This window comes from Gavialis gangeticus, unplaced genomic scaffold (assembly GCF_001723915.1).
Source record: "Gavialis gangeticus isolate Ggan-Ray unplaced genomic scaffold, GavGan_comp1, whole genome shotgun sequence".
Taxonomy (NCBI): Eukaryota; Metazoa; Chordata; order Crocodylia; family Gavialidae; genus Gavialis; species Gavialis gangeticus.
The window spans coordinates 56,136,756-56,162,322 of record NW_017728992.1 but is presented as its reverse complement, the minus strand read 5'-3'; the positions used below and the strand labels follow the sequence as shown (position 1 = coordinate 56,162,322).

The 25,567-nt window shown below is 43.9% G+C and overlaps 1 protein-coding gene across 8 annotated transcripts in view; it reads right to left on the bottom strand.

Annotated features, from left to right (window-relative positions):
• Positions 1-25,567, bottom strand: part of PHACTR1 (phosphatase and actin regulator 1) — a 556,936-nt gene that overhangs the window by 222,490 nt on the left and 308,879 nt on the right. For all 8 annotated transcript variants that reach the window (XM_019522706.1, XM_019522697.1, XM_019522732.1 and 5 more), the window contains one exon: positions 5,361-5,525. In XM_019522706.1, coding sequence (XP_019378251.1) covers positions 5,361-5,525 — 165 coding nt within the window. The remainder of the gene's footprint in view (positions 1-5,360; positions 5,526-25,567) is intronic.

Sequence of the window (25,567 nt, the reverse complement as noted above, 5' to 3'; positions counted from 1 at the left end):
GCACTTATTTTTTAAGCATTGGAACACACTGTAAATTCTCTAATAGATTAATTGTATTATGACATTATTTTTGCAAGAATACATTAATGCAGAATTATGCTGCGGTACTATAGTTTGGGGTGGTTTCATATAATCTTCACAGCAGCTGGAAGAGTAATTAGCATAAAAACCAAACGGCCTTATTAAACATTCCTTTCCTGTAAGATGGGACATATTTAAGGGCCCTTTTCACAAATGTTCCATTAAAGCATGTGTAATGCTGGCAAAGGGATGAATATAGTCTCAAAAAGCCTTTTCAGTCTAGCTAAGCTTAAAGACTAGAAATATGTCATGTACCAGATTTCAAGAATACACAAAGATTCTGCTATACAGTGGAATAAACATCCATTTTCTTCAGAAACTCCTATTTAGCAACGCATGTGTAAAAATAGACAAATGCTACAATTGCCTTCTGTGTAAGAAGCATAGCTGCATCTTCTGAATATAATTTAGTACTTCTGAGATTTTAGTCCATTTAAAATACCAAATCTAAAAATAATGCATAATTTGTAATTCCAGCAACACAGACATTAGAGATTGAAAAGATCCAACTTCTGCTCAGTCTTGCCAAGCAATTTTTCAGTACATTTTTGGTTGGTACTCTGTTTGCATGGCTGAAAGTGACCTTTGTGAAACCTATGGTCCAACCCAGTTAAAGGAATGAGAGCTCTCCAGCCTGTCCTTGTTCACTTTACTGAAAGACAATGGATCAAGTTTTCAGAAACAGCCATTAGAGTTAGGTGCCGAATTAAATCTAAATTCACAAATAATTTTGGTTCAACCAAAACTGCCCTTTTGTTTCTGAATTTGCTTTTTGGTAAAAAAAAAAAAAGAAAAGAAAAAAGAAAGAAAGAAAGGCTACCTTTTTGCAGTATCTTTGAAAATCAGTTCTACTGCTAGGCATCTACAAGCAGAGGCCACTTCTAGAAATCTGGGCTAAGATTTTCAACCAGTTTTTAAAGCCTCAGTCTTGGATTAGCTGAAAGACAGCCTCAGTGTGCATGTCTACATGTTCATTAATGTGCTTTAGGTAACACACATTAGGCACAGAAAAAGGCTCATTCGCCTATTTTAATGTGCATTAGCTAAAAAGCACGTTTTTGTGACACTTTATGGTACACAAGTAGATGTGCCCAGGTTGTCTATATTTTAATTCTACACATTTGACTCCTGCACTCCAGAGAGATCCAGCTGCAGAATCATGGCTTATATTGTCCAATGATCACCCAGTGTCAAACAGGTTAGGAGTTTTATATAGACTCTTTAAAATCTTTAGAAAACTTTGGAAATCCAGTATGTCAGAGCAGATTCAATTAATTCAGTGTGCTGGAGCACAGAAATTGATGTGCTCTGGCAGCCTTCCATGTCACATGTACCAGCATCCCTGTACATCCCTACAGTGAAAAAATGGCGGTGGAACACTTCGAAATAAAACACGTTCGTTGAGCTTTAGTTCAAAGTGCCCTGACGCCATTTTTTCAGTACAGGGGCATGCAGGGACACCGATACACATGATGCGTGGGTGCTTTTAATTAGCACAGCTCACTAATTAAAACACCTCATGCCGCATCCCAGAGCACGTGTAAAAATGCCCTTTATGCCTAGACCAGTGCTTTCTAACCTTTTCCTCAGCATGACCCATTTATGACTCCATTGCTTCAGCATGGCCTCTCACTCCCAACCCACAGCCCCCCACTCCCTCCAAGTGCCCCTCACTCCTCACCCACAGCTCCCTGGCCCTGCCAGTGCCCCTCACTCCTCACCCACACCTGCCCGCCCCCCCAGCCCTGCCAGAGGGTGCCCCCAGATGCCAGGGCTATGGCATCAAATGCCCCCAGACATCTTAGGTGCCCTAAGAGGGCATTTTTCAAAGGGTTCCTTGAGGCTAACAAGGGGTATCTTGAGTCTAATGAGGTTGAGAATCACTGAGATAAAAAGAACAGCCCCATCAAGAGATACAGTCTTGCCATTTACAAGTTTTATTATGCTTCCATAGCTATTTCTGTCAATACTATTAGGTTGCTCATTGCTTCCAAGGGTCCTCAATCCCTTATGGTAATTAAAGGAAAAAAAGGAGCTCTAGATAAGAAACTGTCTTTTAAAACATTAATTGTATCATAAATGAAAATGTGACTGAATTTAATTAAATTTAATAACTGTTTAGTATGCTTTTACTAATAGATGCTTATGGTGTAGTCTGGTTGTATTGTTGAGTTAAGAGCCTGCCATGGAGTGTCTATTAAAATTCACTACTGCTAAGGGATTTATAACCCTGCCATTGGAAAAAAATGCTCTGAGGACAACTGCATTTTTGGCTAATCCTTTCCATACATTGTTTTGAAAATCCCCTTACACTACTCGTATATCTAGAGATGCTGCTAGGCCAAATTCCAGATTTAAACCCTTGATCTGGATCCAAAGTTTGGAACAAGTTGATATTTATGCTTACAATACAAGATAATCATAAAATGTGTGCCCTTTTATACTCAGTCTATGATGTCCATTAGATAGGTCATATGTAAGAAAGAACCCTAGTTTGTGTCAAGATGGCCAAGCTGCCACAGGCAGCTTGGCCATGGCCTGTGCAACATGGCCTTGCAACATGGCCTGTGGCAGCACAGAACTGAGAGCAAGTTGGAAAACTCAGTCAAGAAATGGGACACACTGGATAAACACTCCAATGTTTTCTTTAGCCTGTGCTGACCAATGTGTGAGCAAGTCTACCCAGCTAGCTCTAGCTGCAGGAGTTAGTTGGAAGCTAGCCTGCATGAAGAGCTATGTGATTCTCACAGAAAGTGTGCAACTACAGGTCCTGCACTACAATAACAACCAATACATAACATAAAGGACGGGCCATTTTTTTCTGCAAAAAATCATGTCATCTTGATATGAATAGCTTCTCAGCTGTCAAGCCAAAAAATAACACAGTCACTCAAGGTAACAGCCACTTATTCCAGTTCACTTGTCTTTGCCTACCTGACCAGACATCAGTTATAAAGCCAGAGTTGAAGAGTAGATTTAGCCTCTAACCATGCAAAAATGTACTCGCATTCCTAAAAGAATTTCCACTTAAGCAAGAGACTTTTGTTGTACAAGTATGGACCAGTAGGATCAAGGGACAAATTCTTGTCTACACTACAAGTTTTGCATTGTAAACAACCCAGAGAACTTGCCAACCCAAGAACTTTTTTAATGATAATCTGCAAACTTCTTACAGACAATGAAAAATGTTTACTGACATAATGTTGCATAAATGTAATGCAAATTACTGCTCTCTCTCTCATATACACACACAGTGAATCCATGAAGGGATCTGGCTCTCTTCCCCAGACGGGACGTACTGGAGGGTCTCCAAGGAGGCTGGTGTGAAAGCAACCCAGCAGTCCTGCTGGCTACCTCTGTGCCTTTCCAGCAGTTGTAGTCTACACAGCCCCTGCGCCTTGGACTTCCCTGGCGCATCTGTGATGTGTGTGGACCAGGGGAAGAAGCCATATCTCTCTGGGGTGCAGGCAGCTCTCGTCTGCCACAAGGCAAGCTAGTGCCTGAGTCCAGCTCCAGACAGAGCCCTGATGGGGGTAGCTGAGGCTTGGGGTGCCCTGCAGGAGGTTCATGTAATGGGGCTAGGTTTGAGGGAGGGCCAAGACTCACTACTTTGAGGGCAACCCTAACCCTGCAGCGCCCTGATCTCCCCACCACAGTTTGGGTTCCAGGGTCTGTTCTCTATCCCTGGAGCATCACTTCTCCTGGACCATGCTGGTGGGCTTTTTGTGTCTAGTCCCCAGGGCACCTCAGTCCTTCCCCCAGCCAGCTCTGTGCTACTTGCACCAAACCCAGGGGACTCAGAGGGGACATGTGCTCCAAAATCTGGACAAAAGGGAAGAGGGATCTTGAGTGCAGGATGGGGACATTTTATACCGGGGCAGGCAATTATTGTGGGCAGAGGGCCACTTACTGAGTTTTGGCAAGCCATCGAGGGCTGCATGACAGGCAGCCAGGGGCAGATAAATATTAATTTTCCAGATTTTTTAGGGGCCCCATGGGCTGGATAGAATGGCCTGGCGGGCTGCATCCGGCATCCAGGCTGCATTTTGCCCACTCCTGCTCTATGCCATGCCCCATGTGTTCAGACATGCTCTCTGCAAGGCAGACTTTCCCTTGCCCGCCCCCTCCCACTGAGAGCAAGCAAGAAAGAAGCTTGACTCCATGCATGCAATTTCCAAGCATTTCTGCTTTCTAAAGGCCCTGCTGGGCAGCAGCAGGGTTTCCATGTGTCCATAAATTTTATGGATATCAAAATATTTTTATAGACTTTCTGGATCAGTGCTTTTAACCCCTTCTTTTACAGATTAGCTGTAAATTTACAGAAGGTTGGCAACCTTGGTTCTATTCCAAATCCCTGCTGGCACTTGAAAGTTGCAAGCTTCACAGTGTTGTGTGTCTGATTCTATCATCATAAAGAGGTCGGCAGTGAGAATTCTTGTTTTGCCAATCCTAGATCAAGATTTGCAGAAACATGTCCAGTCACATATTATCAATCTCTGTGTGGGCTGTAGGGAAGAGGTCTCTGGATATATAACAGAGAAGAGATCAAGAGCAAATACAGATACAAACTCCCTAGGCTGACAAGTGTTTACCTCTGGGGTTTTGGCTCAACCTTATTTCCAGTATAAACATATGGTTTTGTTTCCTGCTTTTCAATACAATTTTAAAAAATACTCTAAGACTCAGAATCTGAAAAGGGTATGCAGAAAAGAGATCTTCATACATTACAGATGGGCTGCTGGTCACTCCAGCCCACTGGAATAAGGAATTTAAAAGTATTTAATTTGCATTAAAGCAAAATGTCATCTGCTTTTTCCACTTTCACTTTTATTCTTCCTTGTTCATAAAATTTTTTTTAAAAGTTTGAAAATAATTGCATTCTTCATTGAGTTTGTCCTTTTATTTAACCGCCTGCATGTATACCCTGCATGTTGGCTTCTGTCCTGTGAGAAACAAGACTTTATTTGGGTTACTTCACTGTGATGAACTTTACTAATAGGGGAAGCTGTGTACTTAGCAATGGCAAGTTTTGCTTGATGACAAGCAGCAGGGAGACTTCACGAATTGTTCCATCAGCCTTTAAAACATCACAAAAACAAACAAACAAACCAGCCACAAAAAGTTAAGCATCTTTCAGAAGCTGGGTGACATTTCCAACAAGTCTATTATAACAGTAAATTCAATTATAATTTGGGATTATATTATTTGCTAATGAATATCTATTTCCTTTTTAACTCATTGAGCCCACCGTTGAAGAACAGCCAAAGGGTGCTTATTACCTGCTGATGTATGTTTGAATTTTTCACTCTTCTTCTTCCTCCATTTCCAGGGTTTGAAAATCCTTCCTAGAGTGGCAAATTTGCTTCTTCTCCTGATTGGAGGTGTGTGGGTTCCTGGTACTAGAGAGTCTGAACGCATTGCAGCCAGTCTTTCCACTTCCTCAGCTATTTTTCACCCAGAAAAAAAAAGAGGAGGAAAAATTGAATGTTTTAATAATAACTTCTTGTAGAACCACACAGACAGTCAAACAGAAGAAAAAAATATGACAGAGGTTTCAGTTTTCTGTCTCTATATATTAGCAAAATGATAAAGCTTAACACATCACTCCTGAGTAGTTCTATGTGCATTGGGTAGTCCATCAAACAGCTGCTGTTGATGAAGAATCCTGAAAGAGATTTTACTGAGGGGGATTACAAAAGTACTAGGTATTTTGTAGTGGTGCTTTCAGTCAGAGTTTGATGCTCATTGAGGAGGGGAAGAAAGTGATGGAAAAATACTGTAAGAGAAATATTCCAGTTCTTCACCAGTAAAGACAGATTATTTAGGTGACTATTTTGTGAGTAGTAAGAACTGAAAAATCCTTAGCTACTATTATTGTTTCAGTTAACCACAATCAATATAAGAAAAGCATACAGATGTGACTGCTTGTGTTGGTAGGGGACTGGTTTCTCTAATCACAGAGCTCCCTCCAAGCTTATCTTCCTTCCCACTTATTCTCCTTTCCTGCCAAGGCTCTCTTGCACCCCTGGAACACTGGAATTCAGCAGAGCTCCACAATATTTGAATTTTTCAGTATAAATATTGTGACACCTATCCAACCTCTAAGTATCAAAACAAAGTTGGTGACAATTGTAACCCTAGCTGGAAATTCAAAGTTAGAGAAGCTTTAGAATAGACTTGTAGTCCCTGTTTTGCTAGCTGCTATTCAGTCAATATCCAAAAAAATAAGCCTCTAAATCTCACCTGCTTCATACACATGCAAGTAGAACATTGCCCGCTGCTCATGCAGTGTTATTCTGTTGCTTATATAAAAAAGATTAATAGGACTTGCAAAATCTGGGGATATTTTTCATGCACTACTAGCTGTTGGTATGATGTCCTGTTAATTGGCAAAGCTTGCACTAGCATTTTTGATCAGTAATAACTTGGGACAAATTATCAGTATTTTGCTAAAATGAGAGATGGATCTGAACCACAAAGATCAGATGTAAACTTTGCCAAAGTACAAGTAGGGGTAGATTCAGGCTTGTTGTAAATAACAGATATCATTGCAGGGTAAATTGTAATCAAGTGGCCTATCTGCAAAAAAAACCCAAAACAAAACCAAAACCAAAAAACAAAAACACCACCAAAAAACCCCAAAACAAAACAAAAAACAAAACAAACAAACAAAAAAAACAAAAACAACCACGGGAAAAGGGATCACTGTTTCTCAACCCCCCTGCTATTTTTCTGTGTGGGTGCTTCCTGCTACATCTCTCCAAGGTTATATGGTACCCCTGTGAAAAGATCAGAGCTAGGCCTTTCCTTTATGGTAGTAGGATCTGCTGTGTACAATGCAGGCACCCGGTAAAATCCTAGGTTGCTATCTCTCAGTTTGTACGTAGTGGTATAAAGACACAAAAAACAGCAGGTTTATTAAGTACCAAACTACGATCCAGGTTCCCCAGTCCGGCAGAGTTTGTTCAGCTTATGGTGGGTAGGAAAGAACTTGTCTTTGCACCTCCATTATTCCAGAATCAGCCAGAGACCAATTCTGCCTCAACTGCAATTTAAGGGTGGCTCAATCTGCCTTCTCCCTCTCCATCCACTAGCTCCCACTCCCAGTCTTCTTGCAAAACAAGTGCAGGTCTTCCATTAATCCCCATGCCAAATCCACTCTGTCTCCCTGCCATCTCTAGGTCATAGTCTCTGGGTTCCTTCCCTAGCTAATCCCAAGGCTGCCTTCCCAGCAACTTGTCCCAGCCTTCTCCTATGTCTCCTTTCCTGCCTTCCACTCTTTTCCCTAGTCTAGCCCTTGTCTCTCTGCGTATGTCAAGCTGTTTCCTTTTCTAATCTACTAGCATGTCAGAATGGGTAGGTCACTAACAGCACAGGAGAGACAGTCCCTGCACTCTTTTCCTGTATCTGGTAGTACTGTACAATGGTCCCAAAAAGCTCTGGGCAGCATCTGAAGGGAAAGTTCTGCTCATTTGCGCAGCTCTAGGCTACACTGTATGCAGTTCCTTGATAGGAACAGTACAGACATAAACCAGTCAGCATGTCTCTGCTGTGAGGGAATGAAGCCTGATCCGAGTTGACAGAAGATTCAGAAATTCGTGATTCTAATAAGTCTAAACTGAGCACCTGTAAAAGGAGAATTTTCAGAGGTTTTTAACTTGCCAAACTGGATCCATTTCTAATGGGAACAGCAAAAGGCATGTATCCCTGACACCAGAACAACTGCCCTGCCAAATTTTCAAACCTTGCTCCAAAGCACACAGGTACTAGAGCTTCTCATTGAAATAATCATAAGAAGGTTTTTAATTGTAAGAATGCAACATAACACATTTTCTTGTAAGATCACATTCTCAGAAACTGCTGACCTTGTTTTTGCTTACAGCTTTCCAAAGAAGAAACAATTCAGCTAGAGACAAATAGCCAGCATGGAAAGTTTCAACTCAAACAGTTAAAATTTGCCAAAAGTTATAAAAAACTGAAAACAGGATCTTATAAATGAAAAACGTCAGGCAACCTTAAGAATAGGTAATGCTACCATAACTATATTATATGGGCAGAGACTACCCACTTGTGCCAGCATAGATATTTTGAAGACATGGGTGGGTGGGTGGATGTTTTTCTATTCTCAGCATGCAGAACAACTTTCCTTTTAGCTGCAAACACATGCTTTTCTGTTTTTCTCCCTTGATTAATTGAAACAATCTTGAAAAACACACACCCAGAGGCATTTTAAATTACAGGAAAAATAACTTACAGACTTGAACAAGCTTTCCAAGTCCCCAAAACAGTTTGAAAGGTTCACATGACTTTGAACATGGTAATGTTCTCCCATTTCTAATCCATTTGTAACTCTGCTCTACATTTCTAAAAGCTTTATTTGGGCCACCAAATCATGGATATTTAATCAGTTTAGTTTACAACCAGTTGTTAATTTTTTAAAAATCTCAGCAAGCATAAAAATAGTCTATGTGTTTAAATCTGCTCCTCATTACACCACTGTGTGATTATAACAAAAGCTTAAGTGGGCAAAAATTATACTTAGAAGTTTCACTGCACTTTGCTGAAGAAGCAGAAAAGCAGAAGAGCAAAGTAATCTACCTCAGTCCTTAGGGAGAGGGAAAGACATTTATGAGAACGCTTGCTTTGCAGTAAAGGGAGGGAAAGAAAGGTAACCAGGTCAAAGCTTTCATTCATAAGAAGGTACACAGGACTGGGTGCCGAGAGAAATACTCACACAGAGAGGCCACTGTGATGTATGGATTGCTGAATCAAGGCTGGATATTGTCTGCTTGTGCTAAACAAGTTGGTGAGAGTAAAAAATAGAAGAAACCAGAAGACTTTGTATCCCCTATGACTTCATTTAGGGATGACAAGCTCTGAAGAACATGATTTTTAGACCACATCACTCTCCATTCAGGAAACAGTGAATCAAAAGACACTTTCCTTCCCCCCCAACTTTGCCTTTCACCCGTGCTTTTAAAGTGCGTACAGCTAAGGCACATCTAAAGAAGCATGTCTGGAGACATTTCAATGCTGCATTTTTGGGGGCTGCTATTAGAAAAGCTAGGCTCATTTTTAGTCATTGCTCTCTTGACTGGAGACTATGTAGAGCAGGGATTGTCAACCTATGGCCCACGGGCTGAATCAGGCCCATGTATTTGTTAGATCTGGCTCACTGATCTGGGACTTTGAAAACATTCAGCTGCTTTAGCTATGGGGACAAGTACCAACTATGGGCATTCTTCCTGTGCCCCCAAGAAAGGTGGTGGCCAGATCCTAGCACTTGCCTTCCTCTGGCTGGTGTGGGTCATTCTGGCTTGGAGCTGGAAAAGTTTACCTACTCCTTGTGTAGCGTATAAAAGCAGTTCACTGAAGCAACCTTACGCAAGTCAGGCCAAGTAGGAAAGCTCACAGAAAATACATATCTTTCTGATAAACAAAGTTGGAAGCAAAAACACATCACTTCTGTATGTCTTTTTGCCCTCCCAGCTTCCTCAGTGAGCTGCTATTACTGCTAAAAAAGTACATGGTAGTCTCTCTTTATAAGGCTGCTTTTGCTGTGGCAGCTGCTAAATCTGGACTGCTAAATATCCCCAGCTGAAGCAATCTTCTTTATTAACCCCTCACACCCTGATATACATCCCTTCTCACAGAGGGGATGTTTTCCCTGCTGCAAGGATACTTCTTCTTTCACTGCCATACCTTAAGGATCTGTATTACGAAGGCAGGTCTATCACTGAAGTCAAAGGGAATTTACCTAAAGTAAAGATGGGGTTCACCAAGGGCAAGAAATGGTGTCAAAACTCTTTCCTTATTTTGACTGGCTTCCACTGAATTTCAGTATTTTGTCTCACGGGCCATTTGTAGACATGCTCACTGTTTTCTAAACCATGTCAACTGATTCACATCATCCAGTTCAAATCAAATTTCAATTTGAATTAAGAGTTAGTAAACCTGTCATTGATAGTCACGGAGGTTTTCGTGCATTTCGGCACTTCTGTTCACCACTGACAGTCAGGGCCACAAAACTGCACTCACTTGCTACGCCTGGTGGTAAGCATGAGCAACAGGAAGCCCTAGATACCTGCTATATATACCTGTTAATTAATACAGTTTAAATTGCCTGGTTTGGGCCGCTTTAGTCTGCATTAATTTTAATCCTCATTCAATGAGGATTAGTGAATTTGAAGTGGACCTAATGTTAATTCAGACTACAGACATCCACGTGTATATAGTGATTAAACCTAGAAAAACATAACATCTATAAATGGCCATGAAGGACTGTGTTCCTGGAGTCCTGCAATGTATTCATCAGCTGGAAGGGGACAAGGGTGATCTTTTCCTTCATCCTTTCCAAACAAACATAGTTTGGAGATAATATAAATCACCCCCCTTTTGCTTTCTCTCTTTTCCCACCCCCTGCCCCCCTCTCTTTAAAGGACTACCCTCCTATTTCATGAGAAACACTTCCAAATGAACTGCTAATTCAAACCATAAACATAAAAATCACAAGATAGGATTGAATTGCAGTAGTGTGCTTGGTCCTAATAAAACAACAAGAATTGATAGCTGTAAAGGAATAAAAGCCGTATTTCTGTACTCCTGCATTACTGTAATCTCTTTTGCCTCAGCTGGCCCCATTCCCTTTGCCTTTTCAGTTCCTAATGATTATTGACTGGCTGTGGGCTGAGACACCCACTGCTGACAGCAGGCTCTGTAGGCTGCTTTCACACCCTTGCTGTTCCCAAAGAAGGTGGTGCTTTGCCGACTATAAACTAACTGAGACCTGCATATTTATTGCTTTAGAAGAGAAAAACAGGTCAGTGTTTACCAGTTGCTACCTCGATGCTGGCAAACTGCTATCTGTGCATGTGTGGTGGGACCTTTTAGTCACAGTATTAAAATATTGTTCATTCATTGACATCACAAATTGAAGATGTTTTTACTAATAAATATATGGCACTTGCATGCTCTGTGCCCCCTTTCTTCTTGAAATGCTGCCGTGAGAACGGAGACACTGATTAGACTGAACAACGCCTAAGCTTGACAACAACTGGTAGAAAAGCTGTTCCTCAGGGTTCCTAAGAAGACATGCAACTGTGGCAGGTAGGTAATCCATATCCCTCCACCGCCTTCCTCACCACTGATGCCTTGGAATAGTAACAGTGATGCTAAATACAACAGCATTTCACAGGCAGTCAGGTGATAACAAACAGCATGCAAAGTTTTATCATGAGTATCAAGATATTTGTAGCTTTTCATACAGATTCACATCAAAAGATTAGGTGAGACTCAGTTTTCATTAAAAAAATAATAAGTTTCTTGGCTCGTGGTTATTCAAAAAAGCTTGGGGGGAAAAAATGTCACAGTATACTGCAAGGATTAAAAACTAATAGGCAATAAAAAGAACCACAGGTTTATTATGGTTTCCTTAGCTTTGCTTGCTTTACTTTTTTTTTTTTGGCCATGAGTCACAATCTTTTAATTTTGGGGGTTGGCAGCACAGTGCAGATGTACCACGTGGTACACAGTTGGACTCAGCAGCAGTGTCAGGGCAGAGCCATTTTCAAAGCAGCTCCTTATACCACTGTTAAACGTGCAGACCAGGAGGAAACAAGGCCAACAACCTTGCACTTGTTCTGAGTTTCCTGCCTCTTTCAGTGCAAAGCTTCTGATTACTTATTGGCCTCACCTCTCTGAAAAATTGAGATAATATAGTGACTTGTATGACAAGTATGCAGAATTATATCATAGGCGAATGGATTGAAGCAGAGGTGCTCAACTCCTGGGTCCCGCAGACCAGATCTGGCCCACAGTGCCACATGAACCAGCCTGCTTGGCTCCACACAGGTGGTAGGGGAGCAGTGGCACTGTTCCCCTCCTGCCAGATTTCTGGACCTCTGGGGAGCCCTGCGCCCTGTGTGCTGAATTGGGTGCCTGATCCCAGCGTGCAGGGCTGGCTGAGAACGTGCCAGAATTGGGGCATGCCAGGGCCCAATTCTAGTGTGCAGGGGCAGGTGAGAGGGGGAAATGGTGCTACGCCCAGGGCCCAGTCCTGATGCACTGGGTTTGATCTGGCCCACAGACCATCCCTGTGTCACTCATCTGGCCCTTGAGGCCAAAAGCTTGAGCACTATTGGATTGAAGTCCTCTGTCAGGTCATCTACCCCAACCCTAATGAATCAAATAGCATATTACTCTTCAGGAATCCCACCTGAGCTTTTCTAACTGCGTTGATGAACCCTGTTATTGATATTCAGTTATCTTATTAGGTGGCTTATTTTCATTGCCTAGTGGGAAAGTTAGACTTTAAATTCTCCAGGGAAGTGATCACAGACCAAATTCTGCTTTCTGTTACATATCTGTGTAAATCTCAGGTAATTGTATTGAAGTTTTTAAAATCCATTTGACCAATCACACCTCTTTATTTACCTGCAGTGGTCTAAACTGAGTTGGCGCCATATTTACAGACTACATCTAACTCCACTTCATTCTTCAGTTCAGCTTTCAGCCATGCCCTGCTGCAGCTCCTTCTCACAAGACTTCTCTAGAACTGTCCAGCTGCTAGGTTCCAAATGTTAAAGTAGACACAAACTCCTGAAAACTAACAGCTCCATACACCACCAGAGCTGGAGTTTTGGTTGAATTGCACCTGTTTTTACATCTCCTAGCATTACAATACATGTTAGAAGTTCTTAGTGTTGAGACCTTTTCTTTTATCTAAACTGGATCATTTGTAGTATTAGACCCTTGCTTTCCTTGCATAGGAGACCTTGGCTATGATTTTATTTAGTTTTTAAACTTAGTTATTAATAAGTTTATAGTGTTATCTCCTATAATTACTTTTGTTTCAGGAATTAAACTCCATCAATGCTCACTCTATTATTTTAACTGACCATTTGAACTTTCCTTGACTTTTCAGTGTCTGTTTTAAAATGGAAGGGCCAACATTCTCTGCAAAATTCCAAATGCAATTTTTCCAAGGTGGGATTATTGTCTCTTAACGAGTGGGAAATCCCAGTGCACATATGCCACTGAATTGGCTGCGTGTATAAAGTTTGTGCGTCATTTGAAGGTCGTCAGCATAACTTTTCTGTATTCTAGGCAGCTCTTTACATTGTATCTTTATCCAGAATCTCATTTACGTTTTCCCATCTCAATACACCTGTCAGACCACTCTGCAATTCTGATTTCTCCTAGGTGGTATGCTTTCATCTTAGTTTGATGGTGTCTGCAAGTTTAATCAACGTGAAGGACAAAAGCATTCGTCCTGAATGAATGTAATTGAAAAATACAGGTTTAAATCTGACCCCTGAAGGACCTCACTTTATATCTCGCTCAGTTTCTGAGGCAAATTGTTAATAATTAATTCCTGATTGCAATCCGTCAGCCAGTTTTTTTTAAGATCTACAAACTATACTGTAGTGCTTTAATTCATGTAAAATCATTTCAAACACTAAGGGGTGTGTGTCTGTGTGTTTATGAAGAACTAAAAATCTTTACTTGTATAGCATATCAGTCATAGTTATATTACCTGTTTCCAGGGCTGGCCTTAACGGTGGGCAACATGGTCAAGGGAGTGCCACACACACACAGCAATGCCCAGCCCCACCAAGTCAGTAGAGCTGTTGCAGGCAGAGGCAGGTGGGCAGGGGTGAAGAGGGGGAGCCGCCCACACTGTCAGGCTCGCTCCCTGCCTCCAGCTGCTGCTCAGGAGGACCCAGGTCAGGCAGTGTGGGTGGCTCTACCTCCCCAGCGGACTGCACCCTGCGCCCTTGCCCACCTGCCTCGGCCTGCAGCAGTGCCACTGGTGAGAGAAGGGGCACCAAAATGCAAGTTTGCCCAGGACACCATTTTCCCTAAAGCCAGCTCTGCCTGTTTCCCAGCTCTAGAGAAAAGACAGATGACTGGCTAATATGAGACATGCTCTTTCTCTCAAGTGTACAGTCTGATAGGAAAGATCATAGGAAAGTAGGGCTGGGAGGGATCATATGAGATCTTCTTGTCTAGCCCCCTACTCAAGGCAGGATTATCCCTGACTAAATTATCCCAGCCAAATGTCTCTCCGTAGGACAGATCCAATAAGAGATTAAAGTACCTGACAGCGGTATACTGTATACCATAAACCGTAATTTTTACTGGAATCCAAACCCTAGTGGCAGGCATCTAGAATCTAGACATGGAAACAGGTAGGTACCTCAAAATGAGTTCCACAAAAGCCATCATATGGAGTAGAGAATTAGGTCCAAATCTTGCCTTTCTAATTTGAGATGGTTCTGAAGCACAATTTAAATATATGACACTTGCTAGAAACTTTTGGTCAATTACAAGTTATAGCTGATCCCTTTCCTCCCTCTGAAGTTCCAGTAAGTAGAATTATCTAATAATATTTTAATAAAAAAATGACCTTTATAAAATCACAAACCGGATGAGATTGTAATGTGTACCAAAAGTGGTATTTGACACTGATATGACTTTTGAAACCTTTTGGGAACAGGAAAGGACCCTATAAGTAGCCTTTTTCCTATCTATGTAGAAGAGTACAGCTTTGCCATTGGGATTTCTAGTACCATACGGGCCAGCAGAAAAGGACAACTAACTATTTCAAGAGCTAAAAAACTCAGGTCATTCCATTTTAATCTGTACTTTGTTTCTTTTAAGAACTACAAACTACTATTTCTGTTCTTTAAAGAAACTGATAGGAAGCTGGCCAAGAGGAAAAGAGTAATTAGACCAAATGGTACATTTTTAATGAGCTTGAATGCAAGTAAAAATGTAACCAGAAATCTGTAGATCTGTCTCAGTGACACTGAAGAAGCCAGTTTGTAGCTATCAATCCACATCCACAAAGTTAAAGGGAAAGGCTAAGTATTTGCATTTAGGGAAAAGTTAGGCACTTATATGATTTAACTCTCATTAAAGTCAAAAACGAGTGCTTCTATTGATTAAATTTAAAGTTGAATCAGATCCTTGATTCATGTAAGTGGCTTGAATTTGAGGGATGATGACAACCCAGAGATATGCAGAACACCCACAACTCCTTTAAACCATGGAGAAATGTAGTCCCTGATTTTTGATCAAGTGCTCCCATATATTCTTACATGATTCCACTGTCATGTTTTCATTTTTTTGGCTATTAACTTCCAGGTTATCTCATGGTTATTGCACTCTGGTGTTTTGCTCTTAAGATTTAGAGGAGAGTCTATCTTTTTAATTCATGCTGGCTCCTGTGTGGGCAACAGAGAAATATCCTCTTCCTGCCTTCAAAAATAGATGGAGCCAATCAGTCAAACAAACTGCCGTATCCATTTAGGAAACATAAAAGTTAAAGACAAGATCTATACTCATAGCCTCAAGTTCATGAATAATTCCAAGTCCAGCAATGTAAAATAGCCTAATAAACAAGGCCATTCAGATCAGACTTAGAAAAAAAAATACTACAGAGAACCTAAAAAACACCACAGATGAAAGTTAACAAAATACTGTACACATATCAATTCTTATGTGGACAGGCTTAATGGCTATAATACAAAAGAAGTGGGTGTTATCCTGGCTCTACTGAGTCAGTGCCAAATTCTTATTGATTTCAATGGAGAAGCAATTTTACCTTGCATATCTAGAGACTGGATTAATGACCCTAGGAGTCAGGGACTTTTGCATACATTTTTTCTTCAGTTTCACCTACTTATACACAATGGCAGGATATGGCTCCTATATTCTTCTGGCATCTGCCAGAAAGACCCTGACAGATTTGTGTAGCAATCATTGAATAAGAGAATAGCACTCTTACCTCTAGGGCTAGGGACAGAAGTCACACACAAACCAGTTAGGGTGTGTGTAGATGAAACAGGGGCCCTAAATTGAAGTGGTGGGTTTTTAAAAACACTGCTTCAATTTAGGGCAAAGTAAACTCCTGTGTCATGCACACCTGTCTCTTACCTGCCTCTCTGGCGACGGGGAGGGGAGGGCAGGGCAAGCTAGTGGCAGGAGGAGCAGTCCCTGGGCTGTGAGGGGGAGGGGGTTGGTGCTTCCTTTTGTGGCAGTGGCAGAGCCCCCCAGGCAGCACCCACCTGCAGGCACCTGGCTCAGGTGGTCCTGGGGGGCACTGCAGCTGCAGAGAGAAGGACTGGGTCCCACGCAGCTCATGCAGGCAGACAGGCTTCATGGGGGTGGAGTGGGAGATCAAACTCACCACTTTTTTTTTTCCCCTTCAGTGGAGTCTGCTATCCCAGGCTGCTGCCAGGCTGCCTGCACAGCACCTGAGCTGCACGGACCCCAGTGCTTTGCTCCACGGTTGTAGGGCGGCAAACTAAAACTCCTTGGAGGTGTTTTAGTTTGCTGCACCCCAAAGTCATTTAAGGCACGTTACGCTACCGAATGTGCTACAGTGACTGGAATTAATGCACAATATGTCACCAACACGTGCAAACACCAACATCATTAAAGCAGCACAAAAGCATTTACCCCACTTTAAAGTATTGTGTACACCTACCCCTCGTTTTGTCTACACACATCCTTAATGATCAGAAACTGGTTTAAACCTGTAACACAAAAGAAGTTCAGTGCACATAAACCAGTTTCAAAATGGCTGAAACTGATTTAAGATAAACCTGGCTGAATGTAGTATCAGATTCAACTGATTTAGTTCAAACTGGTTTATGAAACGTCTGCTCCAGACCCCTTCCTGGTTCAATTTAAATCAGAGTCCCCCAGCATCCCAGCATGCTTTGCAGCCTTGGGCTGGGCTATGCTGTCTGCTCCAGCCAGCAGGGCTGGCCCTGCTCCTCTGCTCCCTAGCTGGAGCAGTGAGGGCTGGCTCACCGGCCCTCCCAGGAAAACCCCAGCTCGGATCGGGGGCCAGGAAACAGGGTATAAACTCACCTTCCCCCAAATACAGAGCTGCCCTGCCCTGCTTGCTTAGTGCTGGCTGTCACTGTGGACTACAAATCCCAGAGGTGCCTGAAAGCACGAAGAGGAAGTAATGAGGAACCCTGCAGAGTCCTGCTGCTCTGATTCTGGACTACAAATCCCAGAAGTCTCGGGAGCAATAGGAAGAGTAAGTGAACACATAGCTCATGCTATGTTTATAGTTCTTCAATTTATAGTTTTTCAGAGAAAGAACTATTCTTGTTCAAACTTTTATGAATTCAATGCCACTACCTTCCCCTGCCCAGACAGAGCATGGACTGGGGCCTGACCATGCCCCTCTGCTCCAGCAGGGAGGGAGGGAAAGTCTTGGAGGGCTTCTGTCTTCCCTCCCCTTTGGTAGTGGCTGGCAGGCATGCTTTAGCGCCCCCTGGCTTCTGGCTTGAGCCACTTCAGGCATGTGGCTGCATTTCCTAAATCAAAAGTGAATGTGTGTTCATTTACTTAGCAGTTCAATCTCTGCAGCTTAGACTAACTTGCAAAGACTGAAGCAATTCAGCCTCAGGCTTTTTGACTGTCTGTACTTAGCCTAGGGTTGATTCCTTCCAACTCAGGGTTGCAGCATGCTGACAGAGCATGATAGGATATCTGTCTATCCTGTTGCAAGAGGACTTCCATGCCCAGCACTGTTATTGACACTTTTCCTCAGCACTTAAACCTCACATACAGAAAAATACATCAGGAGGGGAAGTACTATAGATAGGTCTTCTTAAGCTAATGCTTTTTTTTGTATTTATGGTGAAATGGCCCTCAATGGCTGTTTGAGAAAGAAACCAATGACCTGCTTTAAAGCTTTAGTACAAACAGAGCGTTCTGGCAGTACACCCACATTGGGGTGTGCCTATACAAAGCCACTTGTCCGTGAAATTGACCATTTCATTTTGCAATATCAAAGGGGTAACAGCAATAGGTGTTTGCAGTAGATTTTATTTCAGTACAGTGAGAAGATAAAAATCCAAACAAAAAGAAACAAAGTTATCCTCCTTTACCTGAAAACTGTTGGGCACTTGGTACCCAACAGCAGGCCTGTGCAAAGAATCTCTATATACACAAGAGCTGGTGAAACCTGGTTTCCAATAGCCACACACAATGTGCTTCCCAAAGTTCTCCTTTTGCACAGAGATATAGAGATGCTGTTGCTATCAGCAGAAAATTCCTTGGTATCACATGGAAGAGAACTGCACTCAGTTTTATGCTGAATTCACAACATTTTTGCAATATTCTTCAAATTTCTTGGACATTTTTCATCAGGGCCAGGGAACTGTGGCAACTGGTGGCTTACAAAAAGGTCTCCTAACTAAATTAGAATCTGTATGAAAGAATTTTAGTTTTAAAAAATTCTGCTTACTCAGAAGGCACAAGGATGATCTACTTCATTATTTGTAAATTGGAGACCAACCTGAAATACAGCATTTGGATCAAGATTTGAAACTTTCCAATATGTGCAAAGGTGCTTCAAACCAGTGGTTTCATGTTGGCCCAGTAAAAATGCATGAACCTAGATTGTGTTTCAGATGATAGTATTCACCCCCTCTACCTGTGGCAACTGAAAGGCTATTTTTGGTGTTTTGAGTATTATGCCTGGTAGTTGTGCATGAGGGCTATTCCTGAGTTTTCTAGAATGGTTTAGGTGAGGATAATCCTGCTTTGATCCCCTGACTGGATTAATGACCTCCTGGGGTCCCTTCCAACCCTACCTTTCCATGATCCTGTGTGCACTAAGGCCATAGCAAGTCCATTCCAATTACAAACAGACATAAATACACAACATAAATACAACCATAGCACAAAACTGCTAAATTTAATGAATAGCAATAGTAAGTAAAGAACTGCATGCCTAGCTAGTCAACTGAATTTTGAGGAACAGCTCTCCTACTTCAAGTTAGCTGATGTCTAATATAATTACCACCCACCCACCCACAATATGGACCTGCATTTCTTATTATTTCTGTCACATATGGACCCAATGCCCATGAAAGACCGTGAGGAAAGGGTGGGGAGGGGAATTTTTTTAGTGGCAGAGTGGAGTATTAAATGAATGGCTGTATCTATCTCTGCTAAAAAAAGGGGCCTTACTGTGAGCTGAACTTTCCACTCTGGAAACCTATGACAAAGTATGGGAAGCATAAATTGGAAATGGCAGGTTTTCCATGCTTTCTTTAATGTTTAAGGATTTGCATGGAAGGTGTACATATCAGGGCCAGGAGGCATAGAAAGCCAGGGCCGGTCCAAGGGTAATTGGTGCCCTGGGTGAACTGTGTACCTTGGCACCCAAAAGGTAAGAGTCACGATTCTAGTGATCTTTCCTCTGAGATCTTTTCAGAGGTCTTTCTCCCCTTACCAAACCAAAGGTCTTAGACCAAGGTGGAGCCATAGCCAGCCAGGGCTGTTATTTAGAATGATGTTCCTGTTTTGTTCTGCATATAATTTTGGTGCCCTAGGTGATCGCCTAGTTTGCCTAATGGTTGGACCGGCCCTGTAAAAAGCCTATTACATGTTAGTATCACTGGGCACATCTACATATGCGCCAAACTATGCAGTTGTTACTGCACAGCCATTTAGTAGTTGCTTAAGCACGTACTAAATGACTGCACAGTAACTGACATTACTGTGCTGTCCAGACACTGCATGGGTCATTTCCCATGCAGTTGGACAATAGCAACAAGGAATGGTGATGCAGCTCATTGCTACAGTGACATAGCATCTCATGTAGATGCGCCAACTGATACATATTTGGAATCAAACTACAAAGACAAAACTGTTCTTATCTAGATGTAATTTTCAAAAGATGGGAGAAGCAAACGATGCCTGAGCCCTCTTGCTGGCACAGGGCAGCACTGTTTAGAGAGGCCTATTCAGGATGAAGGGAAAGAGAGTGAGCGTCCTGGAGTGAACTGAAGTTAGACTGCATAAAAGAACCCCCCAGTGAGCACCTGGTACCAGCAGCATGTCCAGGAATGAGGCAAGGTGGGTGCAGCCCCTGTACTTTGGCTGTGTGATGCATGCAAAGTCAGCTCTGAGCTCATGCCTGGTTGTCAGTATGGTCATTGTCGAAACTCAATATGAACAGTGAGCTCTGAACTCATTAGCTGATGGGGATCTGGCCGGAGCCTCTATTTTTACATGTTTTTGAAGCATAGGGGGTGAAAGCTGCTGCTGTTTGCTCTTCCCCTCTCCCTCCCTCCTTAATTAATTCAGCAGCAGGGGAAAGGTGGGGATGAGTGGTGGTGGCAGCACTCAGCCCTTGACCTCTGGTGCTGCATAAGAAGAGGAGCTCTGCCCAAATCCTGTATCTAGAGCTCATATGCAACACAGCCAAAGTGGGGTAACTGCACCACTGCACTCCCTCTAGTGCAGTCCAGCTACAGTGACATTTAGCACTCATGGCTATAAGACAGCAGACTACATTACCCTGGGGCCAGTCAATATTGATGTGACCTGTGGTTAGCACTTTTTTCTATTGCTGAACAGAGTAAGTGCACCATTCTGGGTGTGTCTACATGAGATGCTTTCCTGTGCTGTAGACTAAACTACCATACAGTAAAGCATCACCATGTAGCTATGCGCAGCAGCTACTGTGCAGTAAATTAGTCTACTGCACAGTTAGCTAGTACTGTAAATCAAGGCACTAAACTAACTGCACAATACAGCTTATGTAAATGCTGACCAGGAGCAAATTTGCTCTTGGTCAGCCACAGCAGCAGGGGGCCTGGTCCGGGGCTGCTCTTCTCCTGGCTCTCCCAAGGAGCTGATCAGCATGGGGGCCAGGTTCCTTGGCGATGCATAGGGCATGCACCTAGGTGCACATGCACCCCCTGAGATTGGTGGTGCACTCCTTGAGAGAAGTGCTGGCAATGCTGCTGGCAGCACCAGTGGATGGTCACCACTTGCCACCCTTCCCTCCTCCCACCGCCACCAAGACTGCAGGCGGTATGTGCGGGTGGTTGCCAATTGCCGCCGCCAATACTGCTGGCAGCATCTGTGGATGGTTGCTGACCACTGGTTGGCGCTTGCCAGCCCCAACTTCTGCCGCCACCACTGTGGCAGCCTGCGAGAGCTCCCCAGTCACCGCCGCCTGCGGGCAGTTGCTATGCCCCCCGCAGCCTCCAGGGCCACGTGTCACTCATGCCAAGTCCCTCTGTGCCTGTCCCCCACAGTGCTGTAGGGCTCCCATCTCCCCACAGGAGTCAAGAGCTGAGCAGCTCCAGGATTGGGGAGCGGTTGCTTCCCTGCTCAGCTAGATGGGGCAGCTGCCAGAGAGTCCCCAGCTCAGTTGGGAAGTCCCCACTCAGCCAGGGGCTGGGCGGGAACTGTCCTGTAGGATTCCCCAGCAGGATAACTCCTGCCCAGCCCCTGGCTGAGTGGGGAACCTCACTGCCAGCTGCTGCACAGGCCAATCAGGGTAGGGGTCTGGGAAACAGCTATGGGGGAGAGGACACTGTCCCAGCCCCGGGGTATGAGGCTGGGAAACAGCTGCTTCCCTCTGCCCCTTGGAGCCCAGGCCTGACCCTGTGTCCCTTGCCGTCTTGGGGCTGGCATCCAGAGGAAACTAGAGCTCCCCCTGGCTGCTACATGGCAGGAGAGCCAGGCAGGAGTATCTTTGCTCTGAACTGCTCCTGTTGGGAGCAAATTTGCTCCCAACCGTTCTACATGTAGACAAGCTCTCACGAAAAGCTTACTGCACCGTATTTTACTATACAGTAAGCTTTCTGTGCATTAATTGCATGTGTAGATGCACCCAGCAAGGAGAATATCTGTTCAGCTGCTGCAATGGCTACACTTGAAGGGAGAAAGAAGAAAGGATTCTTCTGACTTTTGGGACATATACTGCCCACCAGCTGCATGCGTGCACTTGCACAGCACAGCATAACGGACACACAACACTCAGCCTCGTGATTCTACACAGAACCTTTGCAGTTTTAAGCAGTTTGCAGTGCAATGCTAGAAAAATAACAAGTTATAAACTTGGTAGCACAAAAAAATCCTCTTTCTATCGATTTAAATTTCAGCCGTTTCAAAAGAAACAGGGTTTATAATGAACCTTGTTTCTTATGAATTTCTTCCTCATAAAAAAAAAATGAAGCAAAGGTGACAAAGTCTCCATGCTGGATATTAAATTACACCCTTCACTTGTGCTATATCAGACACTTACTTCAATACAACTAATTTCAGAGCAGCTGTACCTCAATGGATGTGTAGGCGACTTTCTCAATGAGTTCTTAGGGATGTCTTATGACACGGATCACTGACATTATGGATCATAAATGCTCCAGAGAAGCTTTTTAATGCATGGACTGTGGACACAATAGACTGTAACAGCATTTCCAGAGCTGCTTTATCTTGTTGATACATACTCAGGGGCTCCAAAGCACTGAAGTCAGCTTAGTGACATTTTAATCTGTTGATTCTTAATTCTTCAATAGAAAGACTATAGTATTTTCACATCACAATCTACACACCCCCTTTCTGCAATGCTCATTGTAAAATAATACCAAGTTCAATAATTGACTGGACTCAAGAAAGCCTGTTTTCCAAAGGCTTGATTTAAGCCGTGTTGCAATAACTGACCATTTGTGCTACAAATCCTTTTTAAAACTTAAATAGTTTTAAAATATCTTTCCTGTGGTCCTTCAAACAATCAACTTCCCCCATGATGCAAAGTGAAATAGCAATAATTCCCAACTGCTAAAATCTCCTACGACAAAATAAATAATTGGATGCATTAAACATTTTTATTTCCCATATACGAAGTGCACAAATCCATTAGATTAATGGCCTGAAAAATATCAAGCAAAAGATGACTAAGAGCAAAATCCTGCTCATAAGTGGTGTGGCTGAGTGTAAGAGAGAAAAATGCAGTGGCATCCCTTGACTGATGGCTCTAGTACCATCACCCCAGTAAAAGGCATAATAGTTTTGGGCAGGCTGGGAAGAAGAGGAGACCATATAGAGTAGCATCTCCAAAATGTCCTTGGTAACGTGCGCATAGAACCCTGCGTCACACGTGCTGAGGGAGTGGGAGGTTGGCATATCCCATTAGCTGTTGATCACAACTCCTCAGCCTACAGTCAGCCAGTAGACATGGTAGGTGGTACCTGTTGTAATAATTTGAGTGGTGTATTAGAATGGTGCTTTGATGCTATACGAGTGCACTGGATGGTGCCTGGCACCCTCTGTGCCCTGCTACACTCACATAAGAGGGGACTGAATGGCTGCATCTACATGAGATACTCACTGTGTGGTAGCCCATTACTAATGTGCAGTAGTGTCACATGGCAACAACCATGATGCGACACTACTGCACAGTAGTATTAGGCTACTCCGCACCAGTGTCACAAAAAGACATTCATTGGTGCTTTATTACAAGTTATTTAGTACTTGTTTATACACATACTAAATGACTGGGTGGTAACGACTGGGCAGTCAGCATCTTGTGTAGATGCGGCCAATTTGGATTTACATTCCTTTTATATCACAGGGGTGCTAAAGAGGGAACTCAAATGACAGTTTACTGCATAAGGGATCATTTAAATATCACTTTAATTTGCAAAATAACTTGTTTTTGAGAAGTTCTTTCATATGTTAAATGTCACCTCAATGTTTCTGCAAACCCAGTGACAGGCAGAAAAGACAACATTCCTTTTAGATTTGTCAGAAAACAGCTATCAGGCCTTACATTCCAGCAACCTACCACAAACCTAGGTAATAGAACATTGCATGCAATTTACCGAGAAAATAACTGGTCTTAATTCATCAGGGATCGCCATATCTAAGTATATGCATCCCCAGTAAGGGGCATTACTATTAGAACTGGTGGGAATATGTTCAACTAAATGAAATTTCAGCAAAATACAATACTTTGTTGAAGCTGAAACATTTTGTGGGGAGAGTTTCAGACACGTCCGTGCCAAAATATACAACCCCCCCTCAAAACTTTTTTAGGTTTTGGGCTCATTGTGAAATGAGTAGATGAATGAAAACAAGAGAGAACCTAGCCTCGTGGTCAGGGCACTGGGCGGCTGGTGCTGAACCAGCTGGTCCTTGCCATGCTCTGGCATCACTTACACACCCTGCCTGTGCCCCCTGAGGTCCTGGCAGGACTCCAGAGATGGGCGCTGGAGTTTTTCTGGCTGGAATGGCACCGGGTGGCTGCACAGGTCCTGAGCCTCTCCTTGCAGGAGGGCAGCCAGGGCCTGGTCTGCCCATGCAACCAGGTCCTAGGGTTCTGCCTTCAGGCCCTACAGAGACTGCTGTATGTTATTTTTAGCCATGCAGCATGGGGCCACTTGGGGTGCAGTTTCCTCCATCACTTCCGGGGGCTCCAATACGGCTGGTAGCTCCTCAGCCTGAGGGGATTCTCCCTGCAGGACCTGCAAGGGCAGCCAGATTTCTACCAGGACCTTCTCCGGACCTGGAGGCTGATCTCCACCTCCAGGTCCCCTGCAACAGTTGCCCAGGGCACTGACCTGCTCATTGAGCCCCTCCTCTGGAACCATCAGCTGGAGGTGCCGACGGCAGAGGCACCCTGGTTGCGACAGGGGTTGATCCTGGCTGGTGTCACCTGTATTGGAGACCTCCTGGACTACGATAGATGGGAGTGGGTAAACCCCGCTGTGCTGGCCTGGCACATGGATCTACCTACAACACATGCAACCTGCTGTCTGGTCCAGGAGGTGAAATCTGCCCTACCTCCTGACACCCTTGCCTTTGTTGATCAGGTTTAGCGTGGTGGTGGCATCTGCTCCCCGCACATCCTCCAGCCCATCGGAGTTTGTTGTGGGACCAGCGCCTTGCCCAGCTTCATGACACTTCCTGCTCTACCACCTGAGCTGGCTGGAGGACACCAGGCTGGTCCACTTTTCTACTGTCCATTGCCACAACCTCTACGCGCTCATGCACTGCACTGTCCATCATGCCACCCTTGTGTCCTGCCCAGACACCAAGTGGTGGGACCTGCTCAGGGAGGCATGGCTGGGGCACCCCAGCGGCTGAGTCTATACTCCACCCTCATTCCATGAGCCACTGGGGGCCTCAGCTGGTGGCTCCTCCATGGAGCTGTCACTACAGGTGTGTATGTGGTGAGCTTTGTGGACACCCCAGTCTCCTTCCCCTTCTACGGGCAGGGGAGACCCTGGCACACATAACCCTAGAGTGCGCCAGGCTGCAGCCCCTCCACCTCCACCTCCAGAACCTCCTCTTGAGGTTCTGGTTGAATTTCACCCCCTACCTTTTTGTCTTTGGTCACCCCATCCATGGCCCCAACAGTCCCGGGACCTCCTTGTCAACCTCCTCCTGGCCCTGGCCAAGTGGGCCTTGTACTTGACCAGGAAGGACGCTCTGGCCGGGAAGGTGCCCAGAGACTGCAGGGCTGCTTTCCTCTCCCTTGTCCATGCACATTTCCAGGCAGAGCACCAGTGGACAGTGTCCACCAGCTCCTTGGATGCCTTTGAGGACAAGTGGGTATAGCCTGGGGGGCTCTGCTTGGTGTCCCCCTCCAGTGAACTTCTTTTCACATTTTCAACCTATAACCCCTATCCTTTTATTCCTTAGTTGTTCCACA